The following is a 27,175-nucleotide window of genomic DNA, read 5'->3' as shown; positions in this document are numbered from 1 at the left end:
CCCCACTGCGATGTCAGAGGCATCCACCTCCACCATGAACGGAACCTCCGCATCGTGGCGGATCAATACAGGAGCGGATGTAAACCGACGTTTGAGATCGCAGAAGGCCGACTCTGCCCTAGGCGACCATTCAAAGCCAGGGAGAGAGGCTTTAGTGAGAGCTGTTAACGGATTGGCTAAGGCGCTAAAGTTGCAAATAAAGCGCCTGTAAAAATTTGCAAAGCCCAAAAACCGTTGTAACCCCTTGAGCGACGAAGGCCGTGGCCAGTCCAAGACTGCACTCACCTTGGCCAAATCCATGCGTAGATCACCCTTCGTCAACAGACCTGGGCTTATTGTTGTTTCTGCTTCGCTCCTCCAAAATCCATGCTAATGTTTGAAATATGTCAAATGTCCACTCGCGTTGAATGCCCACCCATGTCCACCCAACTTGAACACAGTTGCTTGCTTCATTGAACCCATTCTGCAATCGGTTAATAAAGTTTTCAATCAATCAATCAATCAATCAGCCTTGTGTTGCCATGTGAACACGCGAGAGACACCGGTTGCGATAAACCCGTATTTTAAATATGACTCCTCGTTTTGTTTGTCTTGGAAGTTGTAGTTTCCTCTTCTGGCTCCTGAGTTGGTATTTCCTCTTTGCAAGAAGCTACCTAAAGATGTTTGTTTTGTTTTGTTTTTACTAAATTTAACTAACGTGGTTTAGTTGAATTAAATTAGCTGACGCACGCCCTGGGGGATCACTGCACCGGAAAAGAGAAACTATAAGAATTTCCCATTTGTCCACGTGATCATTTCTAGCATTTCAATTGGCTATAGTGACAGACATAGATAGATTGCATTGTTTTTGCATTGTTTTTAATTGCATTACTGTTTAATGCCAAATTGTATTTTTCATTTAATTCAAATACCTATAGCACTGTCATTTCAGGAGCTTCTTCAAGCACTCTTTTTCTTTAAAGTTAATTGCATTGTTTTTGCATTGTTTATTATTGCATTACTGTTCACATGCATGTGTGGTGCCGTCAGTCATGACTCGAGTAAAGATAAAGCTTGAATGATTTACTGAACTGGTGTTTTTATTTCATGGACTCCATTTCCCATTTCAGCACCAGCGCTGTCCACCTCACTTTGAGCAAGCTTATATACACCACTCACCTGTTATTCACTCTCAACATGGATAAAACATAAAGTATGCATATAATAAAAAGAATATATATATATATATATATATATATATATATATATATATATATATATATATATATAAAATATAATATTAATATAATATAATATAAATATAATAATAATAAAAAAAATTATTAAAATAAAATAAATATCATATTCTCAAAATAAACTGACGGGCCAGAAATTATTGCTGGCGGGCCAATTTCGGCCCGCGGGCCGCCTATTGCCGATCCCTGGCCTACAGTTTCAACGTTTTTGAAAGTCCTTTACAGACATAGCTATCATAGAAGGCCTTTTACCCAAACTCTGTCCTAATTTTCAGTGGTACTGTTACATAAATTGGGGGTAGATGTGTTGGTGAGGTCTGAACCATGCTAAATACGGTATTTGACCTATAAATGTAGGCTTAGCATTGATACAGTAGATGGACATTCATGCTTTGAAGTGATCTATATCCAGAAATAAGTCATAATTAAAGACGTATGAAATACCCTATTGAAACAGTTAAAGCAGCTTAGACAGACACACCCTTACAAGTTATCACAATCAGTGCTGTATCTGCAATCTGGTATGTCCTAAACGTATGGATGTAGCATTAATGTCTATCTGTATGTCATGTATGCCATATAGGCCCTGATGAATTGAAAATGGGTGACTCTGATGTAAACAAGACTAAAGTCTTTCTATGGCATGTATTCTCTTAACCTCGTCAAAGACTCATTTTCCAGTCAACATTGTATTAGTTTTACGAAATAAGAAATACAGCTATCTCTGTAAGCATTGTGTCCCAAACTGTCAGCAGACAGACACCCCTAGCCCTGGACACCTTCAGACCCCGGTCTGACTCAATCTAGTAAATGAGTTCCTTCCCCCTTTTAAAAACATCTCATATAATATCTTGAATTTCCTTCAAATGTCATCTGGTCTTGGAACAAGTCAAATAATCTGAAATTAATAAATAATTTGCATGTTCTCTTGAATCTAATTTGTGCATTATTGCTACACGATAACAATTCTAATGATTTTATGCTACATTCATAAATGTTAACCCCTAGCCCCCTAACTCAGATATATATGTTGTGTGAATTAAATGGATGGAATTGAATGTCCATTGTACAAGTGCCCATATAGGTTAGAATAATAGAACGTTTTATTAACCATAGCCTTTGTGAGTAGGCTTGAGGTTACAGTGGATTTGGGATCTGATCCGTTAATTCTAGTACCTGTTTTAAATTGTGTTCATGTGACCCCTTCCATTGTGTGAACTAAAAATATGCTATGAGTATAATGTTGTACACTAACTTTCATGTTACAAAGATATAAACCATTTGTATTTGAATGTTGCCTGTAAGTTTTACTCTGAGTTTGCATGTCACCTAAACGTCACACCAGCATGGGGTGTTTTAACACCTAAGTGGGCCTTATTCACACCTCTCATACACACAGATCCTCAAAGACAGATATTTTCAGCACAACTCTAAACTATCATATCTTTAACTTTTATACCACTGTAATGCAACCTATTTAAAATAATCTATTCACCGGACCGTATTAACGATACATTCAAACCCTAGACCCCTGCAGGCTAATGAAATGGTTCACTTTGACACCCAAAGATCACTAAGGGAATACATTTGTATTTTCTGAACCTATACACTTTTGTCTAAAGATTGTGACATTGTATTTTTCTTAAAAATATTCCCCCTAACTGCATGTACCAACACTGATAGTAATGTGCCGTTTCTGAAAAAACATTTGAATTAGGCCTTTTTCACAGCTCTAATCACCACTGGCCAAACAGATAATCACGCAGCCACACCTTTGGATGCTGTGAGTTTTTTTTTTACAGAAAAGGAGAACTCATACCCTGTCATAAATCGGGTCCCCTGTGACAGAAGCTGTATCAAGTACTTTCAAGCCCTCCCATTCGCTATCTTCATACTACTCCTTGGGGCCATCCACCCATTCGCTATCTTCATACTCCCTCCTTTCTATGACAACACAGGGGGGTGTCACTTTCAGAATCGTGACAGTTTCAGAACTGCAGTGAACCTCCAGAGCGTCATTTCAGCCAACGGAGTGAAGACACACACAGCAGGGGGCATTCATTCTACACACACACACACATTTTCTTTCTACTCACAAACAGCATACTGACAGAACAGCTATTGAACATTTCTGAAGAATAATACATTGTATTTTACATTTGGCAATTGGAATACACAAATTGTATTTTATTCTGAAACTTCATTCTGAAGAAAACACACACTTATTCTGAAGATATACATATTGTATTTTTGCTTAAAAATATACCCCCACACATACATTTCTGAAGATAGATACTTATTCTTAAATTTATTCTGAAACTTTATTCTTAAGACTTTGGAATACACAAATACATATTCTTAAACCACACACACACACACACACACACACACACACACACACTTATTCTTAAGACTTTTGGAATACTTATTGTGAAACTATATTCTTAAGATACACAAATACATATTCTTAAATGTTTAATCTGAAAACCTTGGAATACACAAATACATATTGTTAAATGTTTATTCTGAAATGTTTAATCTGAAAATAAAATAAAAAAAATCTGAAACCGGATGTCCCCGCCCTTATAACCCCTCCCCTTCCGTAACCAGATGTCCCTCCCCTCCTAAACCGGATGTCCCTCCACTCGAAACCGGATGTCCCGCCTCCTTGAACCATCGACCAATCAGAGAAGGGGGCGGGACTTAGGGGGTCATAAATCATCTCAAAGGGGGCGTGGTTACAATCAATCGAACTAAAAGGGGCGTGGTTATATGCCCTTAAAAGGTCTGACAGAAGCTGTATCTGTAATCTCTCTCTCTTATCGGTCTGCCACCTGAAAAGCATCCAATTCAGATAGCGAAGCAGGTGGATTTCAATTTAGGAGTGAGTTTACACCAATGGGGCTACACACACACACACACACACACACACACACACACACACACACACACACACACACACACACAACCCCTGACAGGATACCCGTAGAACAGAGAACATGCTAAGTCGCAACTTGCTACATCAAATTGTACCCTGGCCGGGTCCTCATCGTCTCAGGGTGGCTCGCATGTCCTCGTAGATAGCGTTAGTCCTGGGATGACTGGGCCTCATGCTGGCCCGCCTGGCCTTGACCTAAACCACAACAACATGTCACTATCTTTAGATTTACCGGTGACATTATATGGGGCACAGACAATGATGAAAAACCTAAGAATGAATGAGGAATGTATGTACTGTATGAATGAATGTATGTTCACAAAGCATATAAGAAAAGATTTTGTTATCTGTAAACCTTTAGAATTTATGTGTAAATATTATAGATTTATTTTTACAGATTTCAATTACATATATTAGGATTAGATCAATTATTCACCAATTCACACAATTTAGGCAAAACTAGTCCTGGACTATTGGAGATTTTTTTATAATTCTTGCTATAATGGAGTGTTGTTAAATCTGTGAATGCCGTAATATCAATATTGTTTATTTAAAATATCAGAAAACATAAAACCTTCCAGACCATGTATGGTATTGTTGTAATCACCATGAGCACCAAAATGGCTCCTCAGGGATAGGGGAGAACAGGGGACGTTGTCACACGGGTAGGTTGTCACATTCATTATATTTCAACACCAGAGGGTCCTGTCTCCCATACTTTGGTATTTAAATGTCCAGAATTGGGGTCAGAGTTCACCTACATTGTCATCTTTGGAGTGAAACAGCTGAATTTGTGGTGAGAGGACTTTTTGTGTTTTTTATGTCCATTTGTAAATATTCCGCTCCTCAGTATTTTTCTTCTAGGCTTTTACACAATTGGTTTATAATGAAACAATTATTACCCTTAAAAAGTGTGAAGGGATAGCTATAGTTTAGATTGTTGTTAGCTAGCTAACTATGTTAGATGGCTGTTAGCCTTGATGCTATCAAGACATTCCAGTTGGTTGGTCGTCACATTTTATTTGGGGTTGGTTGTCACATGTTGTGTAGGCTATTATTGTTAGGCCGATTTATTGTGTTCTTATTTTGTTATATAGGATGGCCTAAAGATGTGTTTCCTGTTTATGTTCATGTTAAGATGCATTAAGTTATTTTTTTTTTATATATATTTTTTTATTATTTTTTAAACAGACATATAAACAAACATGACAACACACGATAAGATATACAAGCATTAATTCACAGTGCATATCCAATGAAATTACCATTTAGTCAAATGTCTTATACAGGATATACCCCTAATACCTGTTATCTAAAAACCTACATACATATGCTCCAGCTCGAACCCCCCCCCCCCCCCCCCCCTCCCGGACCCCCCATTGGATAATCCAACCATTATAACTTGTTTCTAACCAGACACTACCATTATATGCTAGCTTTTATTCTCTCCACCACTTCTAACCACAATGTCATTTTGGATTCATTGAGACCCAAAATTCTTGCTGTAGATATTTCTTGATAAATCACATCGAGATATGTAAGAGTCCAGATGATTGCATTAAGTTATGTATTTGTCAACTTGTCAATGAAATTAAACTTTCAAATTTAATTCTGCCTTCTTGTCTTCTTTTTAAGATTTTCCCATTAAAACACATGGTGACAACCAACCCCATAGTGTGTGACAACCATCCCCATGATGGGGTTGGTTGTCACAATGTGTCAGAGTGTCTTTGATAGGTGATTAACTCTTTGTTACAATACATTGGAAAATGAGAGGGATACACATTTCAAGCCAACATCTTAAGTGTTATGGTTTGTAACCGACCCCAATCGCACAACACAAGACAGGTATGAGAGTAAGCCAAGAACTGGGCATTTATTGAATACAACAGAAAAGCGGCACTGTCCCTTTAAGGGAGAACACAAAATACTGGAAAACAAGAACTAGGGAAAATAGGCACTGTGCCTTTAAGGGGGAACACAAAATACTGGAAAAACAAGAACTAGGGAAAATAGGCACTGTGCCTTTAAGAGGCGAGCAGGCTAAGGGGCTAAGGCTAAAGGACAGGGCCAGGGCAAAGGACAGGGCAGGAACAGGGGCACAGGAGAGGGGTACAGGGACAGAGGCCCGCAGAGGCGGGCTGGAGACAGGGACCGAGAGAACAGGGTTAAGGCCTTGGACAGGGCGAGGGTCAGAGCTGCTTACAGGGATGGAGTAGGAGCGCGCAGGCTAGACGTCTGGAGGAGAGACGCATCCTCCCGTAGAGAATTAGAGAGCGATGCGCGTCTGGAGTGGAGCGCGTCTGCTGAAGGAGCGCGTCTGCTGTAGGAGCGCATCAGCGCGGAGTCTGGAGTGGTGCGCGTCTGCTTGGAGAACGCGCCGGTTCGGAGAGCGCATCTGGCGCGGGGTCTGGAGTGGTGCGCGTCTGCTTGGAGAACGCGCCGGTTCGGAGAGCGCATCTGGCGCGGGGTCTGGAGTGGTGCGTGTCTGCTTGGAGAACGCGCCGGTTCGGAGAGCGCATCTGGCGCGGGGTCTGGAGTGGTGCGCGTCTGCTTGGAGAACGCGCCGGTTCGGAGAGCGCATCTGGCGCGGGGTCTGGAGTGGAACACTGGAATACCTCCCGTAGAGAATTAGAGAGCGCAGTACTGTGTCCCACTCCAGGCAAACGGCGACAGGTGGCGAAGGCTTGCACCTCGTCTCACGCCGGAGATGAAACAGCATACAGACAGATAGGGAATCTCCCGTAGGAGCTTACAGATAGAGAATCTCCCGTAGGAGTTTGCAGATAGAGATATGATACGGAACGACCCGACAAGGACTGGGGGGAAGATCCAGGTATTTAAAGCCCACTGGGGCGCTAATTAGAACACACATCAGGTGCGTGATGGTAATTGATACTTGACTAGAAGTGTGTGTTCGGCACGGACCAATCAAACACATAATGACAGGTAGTCCAAGGGTGTGGGCTGCTGAAGAGCAGACGAGAGTAAAAGAACGTGAGGGTGGGGGCTGGAGAGGTGAGGAGACAGGGAATTAAAGGTCCAGGGAACAGGAATTAAAGGTCCAGGGAAGAGGCGAACCTCACAGTACTCCCCCCTCCACGGGAGCCACCGGGCGACCCAAAAATACAGACAGAGTGGCAGGGGACATAACAAGGCAACAAACAAAAAGTACTGGGCCATGCTAGCAGGGGAAGCTACAACAAAAGTGGGGCTAGCAAGGGACAGGGTAGCAGAGGGGCAACTAGGGTAGCTGAGGGGTAAACTAGGGTAGCTGAGGGGTAACTATGGTAGCTGAGGGGTAACTAGGGTAGCTGAGGGGTAACTATGGTAGCTGAGGGGTAACTAGGGTAGCTGAGGGGTAACTATGGTAGCTGAGGGGTAACTAGAGGAGCTGAGGGGTAACTGCCAGGGCACTGATAGCTACAGGGCCTATGCTAGCTGTAATGCTACATTAACATAGAGGCTGCGCTAGCTGCCGGAGCTAGGCTAGCAGACAAGGCTGGACCAGCATAAGAGAACAAGCTAGCTGGAAGGACAGTCCTAGCTGTGGGGAAACTGACCTTGCTAGCTGAAGGGGCAGTCCTAGCAGTGGGAGAAAACTGACCTTGCTAGCTGAAGGGGCAGTCCTAGCAGTGGGAGAAAACTGACCTTGCTAGCTGAAGGGGCAGTCCTAGCAGTGGGAAAACTGACCTTGCTAGCTGAAGGGGCAGTCCTAGCAGTGGGAGAAAACTGACCTTGCTAGCTGAAGGGGCAGTCCTAGCAGTGGGGAAAACTGACCTTGCTAGCTGAAGGGGCAGTCCTAGCAGTGGGAGAAACTGACCTTGCTAGCTGAAGGGGCAGTCCTAGCAGTGGGGAAAACTGACCTTGCTAGCTGAAGGGGCAGTCCTAGCAGTGGGAGAAACTGACCTTGCTAGCTGAAGGGGCAGTCCTAGCAGTGGGGAAAACTGACCTTGCTAGCTGAAGGGGCAGTCCTAGCAGTGGGAAGGCTACACAAAAAGTGGAGGCCATGCAGAGGGACCGGGTTAGCTGCCTGGGCATGGCTAGCTACAGGGCCTATGCTAGCTGCAAGGCTGCATTAACATAGAGGCTGTGCTAGCAGCCGGGGCTAAGCTAGCAGACTGGGGCCATGCTGGTAGTAGAGGCCTAGCAAGCTGCAGGGGAGCTAACGAGGCTAACAAGGAAGCTACAGGGGAGTCAACAGGCTAACAGGGGAGCTAACAGGGAAGCTAACAGGGGAGCTAACAGGCTAACAGGGGAGCTAACAGGGAAGCTAACAGGGGAGCTAACAAAGGACAAACTCAACATACACTGTCTGTGCTGGCTGGGGTCGTCGACTGGTCGGGTCGTACTGTTATGGTTTGTAACCGACCCCAATCGCACAACACAAGACAGGTATGAGAGTAAGCCAAGAACTGGGCATTTATTGAATACAACAGAAAAGCGGCACTGTCCCTTTAAGGGAGAACACAAAATACTGGAAAACAAGAACTAGGGAAAATAGGCACTGTGCCTTTAAGGGGGAACACAAAATACTGGAAAAACAAGAACTAGGGAAAATAGGCACTGTGCCTTTAAGAGGCGAGCAGGCTAAGGGGCTAAGGCTAAAGGACAGGGCCAGGGCAAAGGACAGGGCAGGAACAGGGGCACAGGAGAGGGGTACAGGGACAGAGGCCCGCAGAGGCGGGCTGGAGACAGGGACCGAGAGAACAGGGTTAAGGCCTTGGACAGGGCGAGGGTCAGAGCTGCTTACAGGGATGGAGTAGGAGCGCGCAGGCTAGACGTCTGGAGGAGAGACGCATCCTCCCGTAGAGAATTAGAGAGCGATGCGCGTCTGGAGTGGAGCGCGTCTGCTGAAGGAGCGCGTCTGCTGTAGGAGCGCATCAGCGCGGAGTCTGGAGTGGTGCGCGTCTGCTTGGAGAACGCGCCGGTTCGGAGAGCGCATCTGGCGCGGGGTCTGGAGTGGTGCGCGTCTGCTTGGAGAACGCGCCGGTTCGGAGAGCGCATCTGGCGCGGGGTCTGGAGTGGTGCGTGTCTGCTTGGAGAACGCGCCGGTTCGGAGAGCGCATCTGGCGCGGGGTCTGGAGTGGTGCGCGTCTGCTTGGAGAACGCGCCGGTTCGGAGAGCGCATCTGGCGCGGGGTCTGGAGTGGAACACTGGAATACCTCCCGTAGAGAATTAGAGAGCGCAGTACTGTGTCCCACTCCAGGCAAACGGCGACAGGTGGCGAAGGCTTGCACCTCGTCTCACGCCGGAGATGAAACAGCATACAGACAGATAGGGAATCTCCCGTAGGAGCTTACAGATAGAGAATCTCCCGTAGGAGTTTGCAGATAGAGATATGATACGGAACGACCCGACAAGGACTGGGGGGAAGATCCAGGTATTTAAAGCCCACTGGGGCGCTAATTAGAACACACATCAGGTGCGTGATGGTAATTGATACTTGACTAGAAGTGTGTGTTCGGCACGGACCAATCAAACACATAATGACAGGTAGTCCAAGGGTGTGGGCTGCTGAAGAGCAGACGAGAGTAAAAGAACGTGAGGGTGGGGGCTGGAGAGGTGAGGAGACAGGGAATTAAAGGTCCAGGGAACAGGAATTAAAGGTCCAGGGAAGAGGCGAACCTCACAGTACTCCCCCCTCCACGGGAGCCACCGGGCGACCCAAAAATACAGACAGAGTGGCAGGGGACATAACAAGGCAACAAACAAAAAGTACTGGGCCATGCTAGCAGGGGAAGCTACAACAAAAGTGGGGCTAGCAAGGGACAGGGTAGCAGAGGGGCAACTAGGGTAGCTGAGGGGTAAACTAGGGTAGCTGAGGGGTAACTATGGTAGCTGAGGGGTAACTAGGGTAGCTGAGGGGTAACTATGGTAGCTGAGGGGTAACTAGGGTAGCTGAGGGGTAACTATGGTAGCTGAGGGGTAACTAGAGGAGCTGAGGGGTAACTGCCAGGGCACTGATAGCTACAGGGCCTATGCTAGCTGTAATGCTACATTAACATAGAGGCTGCGCTAGCTGCCGGAGCTAGGCTAGCAGACAAGGCTGGACCAGCATAAGAGAACAAGCTAGCTGGAAGGACAGTCCTAGCTGTGGGGAAACTGACCTTGCTAGCTGAAGGGGCAGTCCTAGCAGTGGGAGAAAACTGACCTTGCTAGCTGAAGGGGCAGTCCTAGCAGTGGGAGAAAACTGACCTTGCTAGCTGAAGGGGCAGTCCTAGCAGTGGGAAAACTGACCTTGCTAGCTGAAGGGGCAGTCCTAGCAGTGGGAGAAAACTGACCTTGCTAGCTGAAGGGGCAGTCCTAGCAGTGGGGAAAACTGACCTTGCTAGCTGAAGGGGCAGTCCTAGCAGTGGGAGAAACTGACCTTGCTAGCTGAAGGGGCAGTCCTAGCAGTGGGGAAAACTGACCTTGCTAGCTGAAGGGGCAGTCCTAGCAGTGGGAGAAACTGACCTTGCTAGCTGAAGGGGCAGTCCTAGCAGTGGGGAAAACTGACCTTGCTAGCTGAAGGGGCAGTCCTAGCAGTGGGAAGGCTACACAAAAAGTGGAGGCCATGCAGAGGGACCGGGTTAGCTGCCTGGGCATGGCTAGCTACAGGGCCTATGCTAGCTGCAAGGCTGCATTAACATAGAGGCTGTGCTAGCAGCCGGGGCTAAGCTAGCAGACTGGGGCCATGCTGGTAGTAGAGGCCTAGCAAGCTGCAGGGGAGCTAACGAGGCTAACAAGGAAGCTACAGGGGAGTCAACAGGCTAACAGGGGAGCTAACAGGGAAGCTAACAGGGGAGCTAACAGGCTAACAGGGGAGCTAACAGGGAAGCTAACAGGGGAGCTAACAAAGGACAAACTCAACATACACTGTCTGTGCTGGCTGGGGTCGTCGACTGGTCGGGTCGTACTGTTATGGTTTGTAACCGACCCCAATCGCACAACACAAGACAGGTATGAGAGTAAGCCAAGAACTGGGCATTTATTGAATACAACAGAAAAGCGGCACTGTCCCTTTAAGGGAGAACACAAAATACTGGAAAACAAGAACTAGGGAAAATAGGCACTGTGCCTTTAAGGGGGAACACAAAATACTGGAAAAACAAGAACTAGGGAAAATAGGCACTGTGCCTTTAAGAGGCGAGCAGGCTAAGGGGCTAAGGCTAAAGGACAGGGCCAGGGCAAAGGACAGGGCAGGAACAGGGGCACAGGAGAGGGGTACAGGGACAGAGGCCCGCGGAGGCGGGCTGGAGACAGGGACCGAGAGAACAGGGTTAAGGCCTTGGACAGGGCGAGGGTCAGAGCTGCTTACAGGGATGGAGTAGGAGCGCGCAGGCTAGACGTCTGGAGGAGAGCGCGCCGGCTCGGAGAGACGCATCCTCCCGTAGAGAATTAGAGAGCGATGCGCGTCTGGAGTGGAGCGCGTCTGCTGAAGGAGCGCGTCTGCTGTAGGAGCGCATCAGCGCGGAGTCTGGAGTGGTGCGCGTCTGCTTGGAGAACGCGCCGGTTCGGAGAGCGCATCTGGCGCGGGGTCTGGAGTGGTGCGCGTCTGCTTGGAGAACGCGCCGGTTCGGAGAGCGCATCTGGCACGGGGTCTGGAGTGGTGCGCGTCTGCTTGGAGAACGCGCCGGTTCGGAGAGCGCATCTGGCGCGGGGTCTGGAGTGGTGCGCGTCTGCTTGGAGAGCGCGCCGGTTCGGAGAGCGCATCTGGCGCGGGGTCTGGAGTGGAACACTGGAATACCTCCCGTAGAGAATTAGAGAGCGCAGTACTGTGTCCCACTCCAGGCAAACGGCGACAGGTGGCGAAGGCTTGCACCTCGTCTCACGCCGGAGATGAAACAGCATACAGACAGATAGGGAATCTCCCGTAGGAGCTTACAGATAGAGAATCTCCCGTAGGAGTTTGCAGATAGAGATATGATACGGAACGACCCGACAAGGACTGGGGGGAAGATCCAGGTATTTAAAGCCCACTGGGGCGCTAATTAGAACACACATCAGGTGCGTGATGGTAATTGATACTTGACTAGAAGTGTGTGTTCGGCACGGACCAATCAAACACATAATGACAGGTAGTCCAAGGGTGTGGGCTGCTGAAGAGCAGACGAGAGTAAAAGAACGCGAGGGTGGGGGCTGGAGAGGTGAGGAGACAGGGAATTAAAGGTCCAGGGAACAGGAATTAAAGGTCCAGGGAAGAGGCGAACCTCACATTAAGCTTCAATTTAATGTAGGAATGACTATTGAAAGTTTTGATGATGAGCAATTCACACTAGAGTAAAAAGTGTGATAACTATCCCCGTTCTCCCCTATATCTGTCCATGTAATTTCCTGATTTATTCTAGATTATAGAGGTATTTGACAGTGATGACAGAAATTGAGAACCCAATTTAGATTTTGAGACCCCTTTGAAATTCGTACAAAAAATATAGGTTTCATGGTGTGCCGTGTTTAATATAATATATATCCTTATAACCTTCTACATTTAAAAATGTCTTTGGGTTGTTTTAAATTAGGACACTGTGACAAGGACAAGGTACAGAGCAGATACAGACAAAGTCAATTGAAATTATTCAAATAAATATGAAGATAACAGTGTGGGTACACACAGTTCCTTTAGATTAAACCTTGTATGCATGTATTTTATTTCAATTGACTTGCTGTTTAACATAAAGAACGGTGCATATACATATCCGACTCAGACTCAGTGTCAGAGGATAACAAGTTGTGGTTCAGCACCTCATACAGCTGAGATAAACAGCATAGTTCAGTCAAAATGATCACAAAATAAAACCCCTGACTGTGACGCGGAGGCATGGGGAGGATTTATCATGTTGCACAATCACAGGATGAGTGGGCCGAGCTGGAATCTGCAGGGGAGGGGGGAGGCCCCACGAGCAATTTGAACTCAGAACTTCCTAAAAACCCTATTCGCCGAAGTAGCATGTTGACAGAGTTGTGACAAGAGAACATCGACGCCCCCGAGGGTCACAGAGTCACAGCTAAATACTGAATAACACATAGACGAATCACAAGTCACACACATCGTGCACACGCACGAGCACACGCACAGACACACACATACACTGAAATACACACATACAGAGGTGCACCTACCTTAAGGATCCAGAAAATTAGGAAGAAGAAGAGGAGGAAGAAGACAGGAATAGAACACATCAGGACCAACAGTACAGGCTTTTCCATCAGTGGAGAGCTCTCACACCTGTCCTCTCCACCTAGAGAGAGCAGAGACACAGGCTATTATTATTACTACACACTAGTCTAATTTAACACAGAGAACAAACCAACAAGGTTATTATAACTACCATTAGTCTAATTTAACCTTGTGAGGTTTCTGTCCTTGCGCTCTCACTCGTTCTGTTCCTTTAACCACCCTCGCTTTGTTTTCATTCATTTTTTCTGTCAAGTATTTCAATTCCCTCGTTCACACGTTTCTCCCCGCTGACGTCATCTGAGACGTCGCTGATTGGTTCTCTCACTTCCCCACGCTTTTCAATCACATTCCCCAGCTGTCACTGCTTTTCAATCAATCGATCCCTCATTATTTATACCCCGTTTTCCCCACCCTAAGTTGTTGGTTCGTCTTGATTTGTCGCTGGATGTTTTTCCCCGTTGCTTCTGTTTCACTGTGCTATTCTCCAGGAATTCCTAGAAGCCTTCGCTTGGATACCTGCTCCGTGGCGCGCGCTCGCCTCCACTGTTGTTCCTGTTCCTTTACGCAGCTCGTCTGGGTGAGTTTTTCTAGATTGACTGTCTTGACCTATTTCCGATTTTCGTGTGTAACCTTTACACTGAAGTCTACCACCTTTTTGTCAGACAGTCACTCACCCAGCCATTATCGTTTTTGCTCTTTCCTTTATGGAATAATATTTTTGGGATCTTCCACCTCCCACTGTGTATTTACACGAAGATATTATTTCACATTTGGACTGTGTTTGGATTTTTGCTCACTGTGTATTTACACGAAGAGATTGTTTCACATTTGGACTGTGTTTGGATTTTTGCTCACTGTGTGTTTACACGAAGATAGTATTTCACTTTTGGACGGTGTTTGGATTTTTTGCTCACTGTGTGTTTACATGAAGATATTCACTTGGGCTGTTTTTGGAATATTGCACATCACTGTGTTGTTTAACACGAAGAATATAACACCCTGTCCTCCAGCTCGTTTCAAGTCTGCTCTGTCTCTGACCCGTTCCCTCTCTCCCTCTCTCGGTCTTGCACAACATCTGAGAGGTCCGCCGTGAGAGTCTGCAGAGCGGTACAGAGGTCTGCTCCTGCTTCCCAAGACTACCCTTCCGGGAGAAGCTGCAGAGCAGCAGAACTTTGCCCCTTGTTCATTGTACCTGTTCTTGTTGACCTGCTTTCCCTGTTTCACTTATTCTTATTATCAAATAAACAAGCCCTCGTATTTGGCAACTCTGAATCCTACTCTCTTGTGTCGTTAGCGTTTGGGGTCGGTGTCAAACCATAACATTACGAACCAACCAATGACGACCCCAGCCGACACAGAGAGAGTAGTCACCTTGGGCATCGAGGGGGTGGTAAGGCGTGCCCTACGCTTCCATCGCGCTCCAGGCAATGTACCTGTTAACCGTCTCTTTGTCCCCAACTCAGTCCGGTCCCGGGTCCTCCAGTGGGGCCATACCAGCCGGTTCGCCTGCCACCCGGGCGTTCATCGCACGTTCTCCCTCCTGGCTCGTCGATTCTGGTGGCCCACCATGAGGAACGACGTCAAGGGGTTCGTACTGGCCTGCGCAGTCTGCGCCCGCAAGAGAGTCAGCACAGCAGCGGCAGTCCAGTTAGAGTCAGCCAAGGAACACGCCCTACAGCTGGATGCGGCTGCAGCTGCTGTACAGGGACTCCGAGAGCAGGTCCTGCTTGTTCAAGGTTCAATGGCCGCTTTGGCGGGACAACAGTCCGACATTCTCGCTCAGCTTCACTCGCTGGGCGACACCGTTAATGCCTTTCACCTCTCACACCCTTCAGGAACATTCCCCGCAGCCCCAGCAGATCTCGCATCTCGGGAACCCCTTCTCTCCGTCCCACGGCTGTTCGACGGTAATCCCGAGGAGTGTGCCACATTCATCATGCAATGTGAGTTGGTTTTCCGTCATCAACCAAGCCGTTTTTCTGCTCGTGGGTCCCAAGTGGCTTATATAACCAACCTACTTTCAGGCCATGCTGCCCAGTGGGTCACTTCCTCCTGGGCAATGGAGGCAGATTTTTTGTTCTCCTACCCAGACTTCGTGGCGGAGCTCCGCAGAGTGTTCCACCATCCAGCCCGAGGTCTGGACCCTGGAGCCCGGTTGGGGACCTTCCGACAGGGGAGCGGCAGGGTGACGGACTATGTCATGGAGTTTCGACTGGCGGCGGTGGAGAGTGGATGGAACGAACCTGCTCTTCGCCTAACCTTCATGAGGGGGCTCTGTGACGCAGTCAGGGACCAGCTCGCGACCCAGGAGGAACCTGGTTCCCTCGAGGACCTGTTCAGCCTCGCCATCCGCGTCGACGGACGCCTCCAGGAGAGAAGACGTGAGAGAACCCGACGGGGACCCCCAGACGCACCCCCCGAGGACCACGACCTCGAGGAGGATTTCGGTACCCCAGACGTACCCCCCGAGGACCACGACCTCGAGGAGGTTTTCTTTACCCCAGACGTACCCCCCGAGTACTACGACCCCGAGGGGGTGTTCAGGGAGTCCAGGGCTCAGGTCTTTCCGCCTCGCCGGCCTTACGACTGTGCCGTCGACCGCCGCTCAGGGGCTCCCTTTCCCAGCGGCCGCCTCTACAGTGCTGTCCGTCCTGCCCCCTCCGTGACTGATGGGTTTGTTCCCTCCCGAGCCGTGACCAAGGAGGAACCCATGCAGCTGGGACGCAACCGCCTTAGCCCGGCCGAGCGGGAGTCCAGGCTCATCTCCGGCCGTTGCCTCTACTGTGGCCGGGATGGACACCGTGTCTCCAATTGCCGTGCCCGGCCAAGAGGACCAGGCTCGCCAAGACCCCGGGAGATCCTGGTGAGCCGTCTTTCCTGTCCCCCGCCCCGGAGGCCCGCTGGTGAGTCGCCTCCGGACCTCTCGTCCATACCCACCCGTGCACCACCCAACCGTCTGGCGGACGTCACCCTAACCTGGGCGGACCAGCGGGCGACGGTGGGTGCACTCATGGACTCTGGTGCTGAGGGGAGTTTCATGGACGTTGGGTTTGCCACCCGGGCCGGCATTCCGCTTGAGGACCTCGAGAGGCCCTTGGAGGTCTTCGCAATGGATCATCGCCGCCTGGCTGACGTCACTCAACGCACCTGTCCAGTCCTTCTCACCGTTGCTGGTGACCACGTTGAGAGGCTCCAGTTTTTCGTCACCAGCTCTCCTCTTGTCCCTGTGGTCCTGGGCAGGCCCTGGCTCGCGCTGCACGAGCCCCACATCGCCTGGTCCTCCGGTGCCATCAGGGGGTGGAGCCCCTCCTGTCGTGCCCGGTGTCTTCGGGTGCCGTCCAGCCCCCTCACCGGGTCCCAGTCCTCGTCTCCGGCCTCCCTCGCCGGTTCTCTGCCCCTGTGCCCGGCCTCCGCTGTCGGGTCCCAGTCCCCGTCTCCGGCCTCCCTCGCCGGTCCTCTGTCCACGTCTCCGGTCCCCCTCTCCGGGCCTCTGTCTTTGTCCCCCTCTCCAGTGCCCCTGATCGCCGGCTTCCTTGGGTCCCGTCCGGGCAGGCCGGGGCCGTGTGGGTCGCCGGGTGCTGTAAGGTTTGGCTCTTTCCCCACCACGGGCTTCTTGAAGTACTGTGATGATTGGTCCGCTGCTCCAGACGTCTGAGCGCGCCTGTCGTGGTGCCGACCGGCGCCGGGTTCCTGCGCCGACTTACCGCCCTGGGCAGAGGGTGTGGCTCTCCGCAAGGGACCTCCCGCTACGGTCCTCGGCCAGGAGGCTCAAACCCCGTTTCGTCGGACCTTTCGAGGTCCTGAAGGTACTCGGTCCGGCGGCCCTGCGCCTGAAGCTTCCTGCATCCATGCACATCCGCCCCGTGTTCCATGTCTCCCGGGTTAAGCCCGTCTCCCTCAGTCCCCTTTTGCCTCCAGCTCCTGATCCGGCGCCTCCCGTGTTGGTGGATGGTCACTGACTTCCATCGAGCCCATCCTGACGGGCCGGGTCGGCCTGGTCGCCAGGTGGCTCCCGTGGAGGGGGGGGTACTGTGAGGTTTCTGTCCTTGCGCTCTCACTCGTTCTGTTCCTTTAACCACCCTCGCTTTGTTTTCATTCATTTTTTCTGTCAAGTATTTCAATTCCCTCGTTCACACGTTTCTCCCCGCTGACGTCATCTGAGACGTCGCTGATTGGTTCTCTCACTTCCCCACGCTTTTCAATCACATTCCCCAGCTGTCACTGCTTTTCAATCAATCGATCCCTCATTATTTATACCCCGTTTTCCCCACCCTAAGTTGTTGGTTCGTCTTGATTTGTCGCTGGATGTTTTTCCCCGTTGCTTCTGTTTCACTGTGCTATTCTCCAGGAATTCCTAGAAGCCTTCGCTTGGATACCTGCTCCGTGGCGCGCGCTCGCCTCCACTGTTGTTCCTGTTCCTTTACGCAGCTCGTCTGGGTGAGTTTTTCTAGATTGACTGTCTTGACCTATTTCCGATTTTCGTGTGTAACCTTTACACTGAAGTCTACCACCTTTTTGTCAGACAGTCACTCACCCAGCCATTATCGTTTTTGCTCTTTCCTTTATGGAATAATATTTTTGGGATCTTCCACCTCCCACTGTGTATTTACACGAAGATATTATTTCACATTTGGACTGTGTTTGGATTTTTGCTCACTGTGTATTTACACGAAGAGATTGTTTCACATTTGGACTGTGTTTGGATTTTTGCTCACTGTGTGTTTACACGAAGATAGTATTTCACTTTTGGACGGTGTTTGGATTTTTTGCTCACTGTGTGTTTACATGAAGATATTCACTTGGGCTGTTTTTGGAATATTGCACATCACTGTGTTGTTTAACACGAAGAATATAACACCCTGTCCTCCAGCTCGTTTCAAGTCTGCTCTGTCTCTGACCCGTTCCCTCTCTCCCTCTCTCGGTCTTGCACAACATCTGAGAGGTCCGCCGTGAGAGTCTGCAGAGCGGTACAGAGGTCTGCTCCTGCTTCCCAAGACTACCCTTCCGGGAGAAGCTGCAGAGCAGCAGAACTTTGCCCCTTGTTCATTGTACCTGTTCTTGTTGACCTGCTTTCCCTGTTTCACTTATTCTTATTATCAAATAAACAAGCCCTCGTATTTGGCAACTCTGAATCCTACTCTCTTGTGTCGTTAGCGTTTGGGGTCGGTGTCAAACCATAACAAACCTAGAGAGAACAAACCAATAAGGTTGTTATAACTACCATTAGTCTAATTTAACCTAGAGAACAAACCAACAAGATTATTATAACTACCATTAGTTATAATATTATATTAGAATATAACTTCTGATAAAAAGTTTAGTATATTATTGATTATTATTTTATTTATTTATATTTAGTATTTTTATAGTATAGTTTTACCTTGCCGGGTAAAGAATGACCCTAACACCACAGTCGTACCTTTTTTTCTGCAGATACCTTCAGATGGTGAAACATAGTTTTGTTCTAATAAAATCAACTACATGGTAGTTATTACATATTATAACCTTGAAACGGGTCGCTGGAGACCCTAACACCACATAAGGGTTAACCTAGAGAGGGCGCCCGAGTGGCGCACCGCATACAGCACTACGGTGCAACACGGCCGACCCGGGTTTGACTCCTGGACCCGGTGATCTTTGCCGAATGTCTTCCCCGGTCTATCTCCCATTCCTCCTCTCTCTCTCTCTCTCTCTCTACCGGACTGCCCGATAGCAAAAATCAATAAAAACCTACAAAAACATAACTTGTTCGAAAGGACAAGTAAGATTTAATTTAACCTAGAGAACAAACCAACAAGGTTCTTATAACTACCATCAGTCTAATTTAATCTAGAGAAAAAATCAACAAGGTTCTTATAAATACCATTAGTCTAATTTAATCTAGAGAACAAACTAACAAGGTTCTCATAACTACCATTAGTCTAATTGTCAGAGAACAAGCTAACACAAGTCCCTCTCTTCCTTGGCCCATAGCCCTGAAGTGAATTTACCAGCTGTTTTCTTTTCAACTATTGCTAATAGTATTATTTTCAATAATAATAGGGGAGGGGCAGCAGCGGTATCCTAAAACATAAGGTTAAAGAAGTGGGCTTGTGACCAGAGGTTCACCAGTTTGATTCCTGGACTGGCAGGAAAGAGAAGTGAATGAAGAGCTCCCTGCCCTGTGTGAGGTTTGGTTGGCTCCCCGCCACACGCTCTCCTGAGGTATGGTGCTGATTGGTGCATTCCCCGCCATACGCTTTTTGAACGATTGCCACTTTCATCACGCAGCTGTCATAGTTTGTGATTAGCGCCCCAGAGGGCTTTATATACCAGGACCTTCCTTCTATCGTTGTCGGGTCGTTCTGGAATACAACTGCATTTGCCTGCTTTTCCCCGTTGCTGTTCCTGGTCTACTTTCTCTCCAGGCCCTTTCTGTGGAGAACCGCTGTGGAGAACCTTGTTCCCCGTTTGGAGCTGCGCCTCGTTTTTGCCCGCTTTACGCGTTGCGCTTGGGTGAGTGGAACCAAACCCCTCTGGATTATTCTGATTGTGTGTCTTAGAAGAGACACTGAAAACTTCGTTTTGTTGCACTAACTCGGCTGAATTGTGTGTTGTGGGGAACACTGAGGACTGTCACTGTCAATTGGTTCTGGACCCAGCTAGGGAGGAGGGAACCACACTGCCTCTGTGTTTCGTTGGACTGTTGCTGATATCTCTCTCTCTCTCCGTTTTCCACCTTGAGTGAAAGCTGGGAGTATCTGCAGAGCCGCTACAACGTCACATGCCAATTCCCCACCACTATCTGCTGGGAGTATCTGCAGAGCCGCTACAACGTCACATGCCCATTCCCCACCACTATCACCAGGAGGATTCTGCAGAGCGGCAGATGACTCTGCCGAAGGCAGTCTCCCCGTTTGTTTGATTATTGTACTTTATCCTTCTTTTGACTCTGTAAATAAATACGCCCTAGCATTTGGCTAACTCTGAACTTCCTGTCTGTGCCGTTGCGTTTGAGGTCGGTTACAAACCATAACACCCTGCCTCAGAGGCTGCCGCTGAAGTGCTGTTGAGCAAGGCACTTCCTCAACCCCTCTCAGCGGCCAACAGGAGAAGACTGATGTTGTATTGGGCAGGCTTCTGGTGTGAATGTGTGTAAGTAATATTGATAATATATATTAGCTCTTGGCTCCCTTGAATTGGTGTGAGAACTCAGGCCCAGCATGCAGAGACTCCACTGGATCATTCGTTATTAACAATATTAACTCCCAAATCGAAAATGTACAGATGTCAATAGCACTGATTATTTATTTTTACCATTACATTGACCTATTAGGCCTTTGGCAGGTCTACACTCTTATCCAGAGTAGCTTACAACAAGAGCAACAGTATGATGCTCAAATTACTTCATCTCCAACATAGGGCAGGTCAACTAACTCTTGCTAATTTATCTGAAGTTGCCTACTGCAGCTAAGAATCGAGCTCCGGAATAAATTAAGATTCCTTGTTATTTCATAGACAACCACATGTTATTTCCCCCCTATAATGAGGAATACCATGGCCCGTAAATAGTCTGACAATAAGGAGCTAAAAACAAAACAGAAGTAGCTTACAAATGAACAATTACTGAGTATAGCGACAAACCAAGTTCCATTTTTTATAAAGAAAATTAAGCCAGGTGTGCATTGACCGCAATTCCCACAGTGGTTCATCTTTGCTCTTCAGGTTGGGATTCCTTTCCGTCCTTTTCCCACCTAAGAGCAAAATGGCCGCCATATAAATATGGTCAATTCATGTATTTCCACCAAACTGATGATTGGATATGTCTGCTTGCCTCCGTTCGTTGCCATTCCATTACTAGTAACACCTCACCATATCTAGACCGTATGAATGAATGAATGAATGAAAACTTTATTTAACAGATTGCAGAATGGGTACAATACAGTACGGCTCAATACATACAATTGTTAAGGGGATGCAGACCTGAGAAAGACGTTTGTTTTGTTTCCATCAGGGTCCCCCATTTTCAATTCATATAGACATATATGACATACATGACATACAGATAGTCAGTACTGCTACATCTATACATTTATGACATACCAGATTTGCAAATACAGTACTGTTTGTGATACAGAAGGAGTCAAGAAAAGGGAGTATATACATTTGACGTAGAAACTGTACATTGGAGGAGGTTGGGTGGGGGGGGGTTGGGTACATTGGGATATTGACAACCATACTGGGTAATTTACATTGGAGGTGGTTGGGGGGGGGGGGGGGCGGGGGGCACACTGTATAAACAAGTAACACTGTACATTGAGGGGGGGGGGGAGGAGACACTGTACAAACAAACACAATTGTACATTGAACTATTGACAAAACCATACTAGGTAAATGACTGTACATTGGAGGGGGTTGGGTTAGGATATTTACAGGGGCCAGTGTTGAATTGCAGTCTCCCGTAGGTGTCCCTTGAGAGAGGTTTTGAAAGTGGGTAGTGATCCACACATTCCTTTACAGCTTTGGGTAGGGCGTTCCACATTGATGTGGCATAATTGCGAAACGTGTTTAGTCCCTTATTTGAGCCGAATCTGGGTTTAACATGATTTGTGGAGCTCCCTCTGGTGTTGTGATCGTGGTATTCACTGACCTTTGGGAAGTATTTTGACATGTACATGGGTACCTTGGTCGTGTAGTGTATCTTGTAGACCAGGCCCATTGCAAGTTGTTGTACTCTGTCGTCTACTCTAAGCCATCCTAGGTTGTCGAAGTGGGCAGGGGTGAGGTGGGTTCTAGGAGTAAGGTCAAGCAGTAGTCTGACCAGTTTGTTTTGAGATGTTTGTAATTTTGTTTTTAGCGCCTTTGAGGTGCTTTGGTACCATGAAGTGCAAGCATAGTCGTAGTACCCCTGAATGAGTGCTCCTGCCAGAGTCTTCAGGGTGTTCTTGTTTACCAGAGAGGAGATCCGGTACAAGAATCGAGTTCGTTGGTTGACTTTTTTTATTACATTGGATGCCATTTTGTCACAGGAGAGATTAGCCTCTAGGATGGAACCCAGGTAGGTAATTTCATCTTTACTTGTGACAATATTGTCACCCACTGTAACTGAGAAGCCGTCGGTCTTGCTGAGTTTGTTATTTGAACCGAAGAGAATGGACTCTGTTTTGCCCATGTGTAATGATAGTTTGTTATCAGCGAGCCATATGCAGATTCTGCCTAGTTCCGAGCTGAGGGTTTTTTCAACCTGTAACTTGTTCTTGTCAGAGACCAGCAGGGCTGAGTCGTCCGCAAACAGGAACAAGTTGCAGTCACAAGCTGACGACATGTCATTTGCATAAATTAGGAACAGTAGCGGTCCTAGTATGCTTCCTTGTGGAACACCACAGCGTACTTATCCTCACTCACCTTTCACAACCAACAGAAGAGACCCGTTGCCCTCTTTTTTCACGGTTGTATAGTTCTTCTTGTCCAGGCTTGTTGTGTACATGCACCAGTATGCCCCTGTGTCTTTGACTGTCAAGTCTGTGATGGTAATGTCAAACTTGGGGAACTTTCCTTGTGCTTGAAGTCTGTGCTGAAATGTACTTTTTATGGTCTCTCTGCTTGTTAGAGAGCTGGTGAAGAATATTTGGGTCTCTTCGTGGAGGCGCCATTGCAAACTGACAGAAATAGGGTTTGGTAGGGAGGTGCTGCAGTGAATGATGACGGATCCTCCATCGCTCTTCCATACAGGTCCTCCGTTCTCTGTAGTGGGCAGAGAGAGAGAGAGAGAGAGAGAGAGAGAGAGAGAGAGAGAGAGAGAGAGAGAGAGAGAGAGAGAGAGAGAGAGAGAGAGAGAGAGAGACAGACAGACAGACAGACAGACAGACAGACAGACAGACAGACAGACAGACAGACAGACAGACAGACAGACAGACAGACAGACAGACAGCTAGTATTAGTGGGCATACAGTTATTAAAGATACATTTAGACAAAGGATTCCTTTACAGTCAATACGCTTTCCTATGTACTGGGCAGGCTCATTTTTTGTATGTAACAAAACATTTTAAAGGTGGTCTCTAGATAACATTCAGCCACTAGATGTCACACTAAAGCACCAGCATTTAATTGATCCAATCAGGCACATTCCACATGGAGAAATGGGAAGTAGGGAGGGCATACATGCCTGCAACATGTAAACAACAACATTCATTTTGGACCTGCAAAATATCTTCTAGAATTTATGATTACTCTACATAAAAGTTGTATCTATAGCACCTTTAACACATGTTTTAATTAGCTTGGAGAACACATTTATCAACAGCCTTGTATGAAAAGGTTTTAAGGACTCGTATTTAACCCTTGCGTGGTATTTGGGCCTGTGAGACCCGTTTTCAATGTTTACTAAAAGAGAAATTATATAATTATTATAATAATTTTTACCTGAAATTGATTGGCTTGGTTAGATTTCATACTGGCTTCGCATCTTGCTTCGCCTATTGGACTATGCTCACGCCTATGGCGCATGTTGAAAGACCTTTTTTCATGCACCTTTACATCTACCTAGCCACGCCCACTTCCGTCAGTATATAAGCCGGTGAAGTGGCCATGATTGCTCACCCCCTGGGCTGATCGCCCAGAACCTGGCCGCGGCAACTAACATCCTTAGTTACACTTTTGGGTGCCCCTTTTGAACCTCTTGAGCGTGCACCGTTGAATCAGCTGTCTTTTAAGACTGCATTTCTCCTGGCCGTCACCTCTGCTAAAAGTGTGGGTGAGTTATGTGCTCTTTCGGTTCAACCAGAGTGCCTGTCTATACAGGGGGATAATAGCAGTGTTACTCTGAGGCCCAATCCAGCCTTTGTGTCAAAGAATATCCGGAGATCTTATTGCTCCAGGGATATTGTGCTAAAGGCTTTCCACCCTCCCCCTCACGCAGGTGAGGTGGAAAAGAGCCTTCACCTGTTGTGTCCTATTCGTGCGCTTGCAATCTTAAGCGCACACAGGACCTCAGGGCTACCAGTCAACTATTTGTTTGTTATGGTGGCCCTAACAAAGGTAAGGCACTGTCAAAACAATGTCTGTCACATTGGTTGTGCGAGGGCATCGCCCTTTGTTACACCTTGGTTGGACAGGTTCCCCCCGCAGGCATCAGAGCACATTTCACCCATGGTGTGGCGGCCTCTGCTGCCCTGCTTAGAGGGGTCTTGGTGGAGGACATCTGCGCTGCGGCTTCGTGGTCCTCACCGGGTCCTTTTGTCAGGTTTTATCTCATGGACATGATTGAGAGCTCTGTCTCTCATGCGGTCCTTAGTGCTGGGACCTCTTCTGCATCCTGCTACTAGTGTGTTAGCAGGGATGTGTGGTGATGTAGACTGTGGGTTTTAGGCACGGTCTACTCACGTTTGTGCATTTTAGGGAAACTGTGCCCTATTACGCAGTGTCAGAGTTCTATCCTTAGGCTCCTCGTTAGGACGAGTGTGGGGCTAGGACCCTCCCCACTTTTGGTGGTCTTGAGGGGACCTCAGGGGGTACATTTATCGGGGCTACACGTTTGCTTTCCGCCCATTAGTCCAATAGGCGAAGCAAGACGCGAAGCCAGTATGAAATATAACGAAGGTTATCATATAACTTTAGAACACCTAAACACACTTTATATTTATTGGTAAAGAATTTGCACTACAACCCATACCTCATTACACCTTACTGTAAATTGTACCTAAATTGTACCTCATCCCATTTCTGCTTTGCATTGTATAGTATATATTGTATGGTAACTCAGTTACTTCTACTCTACATTGAGCATTGTATATATGTATATACTGAACACTTTTGTCTACGTACTTGACTTCTATTTTATACTTGTTATACTTATTTTATACTTATACTATTTTTGCCTAGCACATAGTCTCTGGAGCGTACCAGAAAGAAGCATTTTGTATAAAAGTATTCTGTACTTCTGTATGACAACTAATAAAGAAACTTGAACTTGAACTTGAACTTGATTACTGGCAAAGCGTCTTGCTTTTTCGGCCCTGAGGACCCGTGGCTGTTTTTCCCGTGAAATTAAGGCTCGGAAGGGTGAGCATGGCCACTTCACCGGGTTATATACTAACGGAAGTGGGCGTGGCTAGGTAGATGTAAGGTGCATGAAAAAGGGTCTTAGGTCCATAGGCGCGAGCATAGTCTAATAGGCGAAGCAAGACGCTATGCCAGTAATCATATAACTAGGGTTATAGGATAACCTTCGTTATAATGGATACATACATCACAACGTATAAAAAAAAAAGCAAATACTGATATTTATTGATAAAAAATATTGATAAATGTGATCTAACTGAAGTAAATTAACCATATTATGCTGTTTAAATTGCTTGTAATTGAGATAAAGGTAACATCTGTTTTAAGTATTCTTACATTAATTGTTATGGCTCTATTGTTTTGTGGGTTGTGGGTCCACCAGGTCAGAGAGAGAGAGAGAGAGAGAGAGAGAGAGAGAGAGAGAGAGAGAGAGAGAGAGAGAGAGAGAGAGAGAGAGAGAGAAGCTCATGCTCACAAATATTGATTGAAATTCCCCAGACAATGGAAATAAAATATTTGAATTCCTCATTTGGGTGGTGTTCCCCTTTAAAGTTGCAGTAGGCAACTTTGGAGAAATTAGCAAGAGTGAGTTTACCTGCCCAGCAGAAATAGAGCAAGCTCTGCATCACTTGTCAAGCCATGCACGGTTTCCTACAGACTCCCAGAGACACCAGTAGCTTTAAGTTGATTTCTTAAAAAGAAAAAAAGAAAAAATATAAAGAAAATTCCCAGCCTCTGATCGGCAGGTGGTTTTGCACATTTTGTGTGTACTTTTTGACGAGGAACTCGCTGGTGGTCTTAGTTTTACACCACTCGACAGGCCAAACACATCTGATTGGCCTAAAACATCAGCTCCCTGCATTAATAACCAATCAATTGGCGTGCCAAATTGTGTTTGCGGGTTCACATCGGATAACAAATTCAAAAGGTTGCTGGTGCCTTTGGGAGTCTGTGGATAACCTTTGTTGCGCGTGCATGGGCTTGAAAAGTGTTGCAGAGCTTGCTCTATTTCTGCTGGGCAGGTAAACTCACTCTTGCTAATTTCTCTGAAGTTGCCTACTGCAGCTTTAAGAATCGAGCTCCGGAATAAATTAAGATTCCGTGTTATTTTACAGACAACCACATGTTATTTCCCCACGTACCTTGCCTGGCCAGGGCTGTGCAGGAGAGGAAGGTTATCAGGGTTAAGCAGGTAACAGACATGATGCTGGCGCTGTTGCTTCACAGAACCTTCTTACTAAAACAGGAAACATGAACCATATTTACTGTCAACGCGTTCGCTGTCTCAGCCAATAACAGAAACATACAGACCTGCCGCTAGCAGGCCAGGATGACAAGATGTGACGTATGCTGTTTGATGTTCAGTTCAGTTTGTGGGGGGGGGGGGTCAGATTGATCAACCTACCAACCAATCAATCAATCAATCAATCAATCAATCAATCAATCAATCAATCAATCTAGAAAAACAAAGTTCAAACTGAAAAAAGGTCATGTATGTCATAACAAGTATTCTGACAATTAAAGGCCCAATCCTCAAAACTAAAATAAACAAGTGTATAGCCCCACCAGTTTTGTAGAATATTTGTATTCTCAAATTAAATGATTTGATACAAGGGACTAATGACAATATACAATGGATAATTTAAGCTTTGTTTAAATATGAAACGTTTGTAAGCATTGGTTGTAAAGCAGGACTGTATTTGGAGTTATGATGGGTCAAGAAAATGTCCAAAAGTGTATTACAAGTCAAACCCTTCAAGGACATACAGTATGTAGGCCTACATACAAACATTGATGGTCTA

General features: G+C 47.0%; 1 protein-coding gene across 1 annotated transcript; it reads right to left on the bottom strand.

Annotated features, from left to right (window-relative positions):
- Nucleotides 1-3,926: 3,926 nt before the first annotated feature.
- LOC311240844 (uncharacterized protein) lies at nucleotides 3,927-26,591 on the bottom strand. The gene is made up of 4 exons (XM_084329438.1): nucleotides 26,516-26,591; nucleotides 22,718-23,056; nucleotides 13,276-13,394; nucleotides 3,927-4,368 (listed from the first exon to the last, which is right to left on the bottom strand). Exons 1-4 carry the CDS (start codon nucleotides 26,574-26,576, stop codon nucleotides 4,282-4,284), a joined length of 606 nt encoding a protein of 201 aa, XP_084185564.1. The 5' UTR covers nucleotides 26,577-26,591; the 3' UTR covers nucleotides 3,927-4,281.
- Between the last annotated feature and the right edge of the window lie 584 nt (nucleotides 26,592-27,175).

Source organism: Notolepis coatsorum (assembly GCF_963971535.1).
Source record: "Notolepis coatsorum genome assembly, chromosome: 14".
Classification (NCBI taxonomy): domain Eukaryota; kingdom Metazoa; phylum Chordata; class Actinopteri; order Aulopiformes; family Paralepididae; genus Notolepis; species Notolepis coatsorum.
This window is presented reverse-complemented; position numbering and strand designations above follow the sequence as displayed.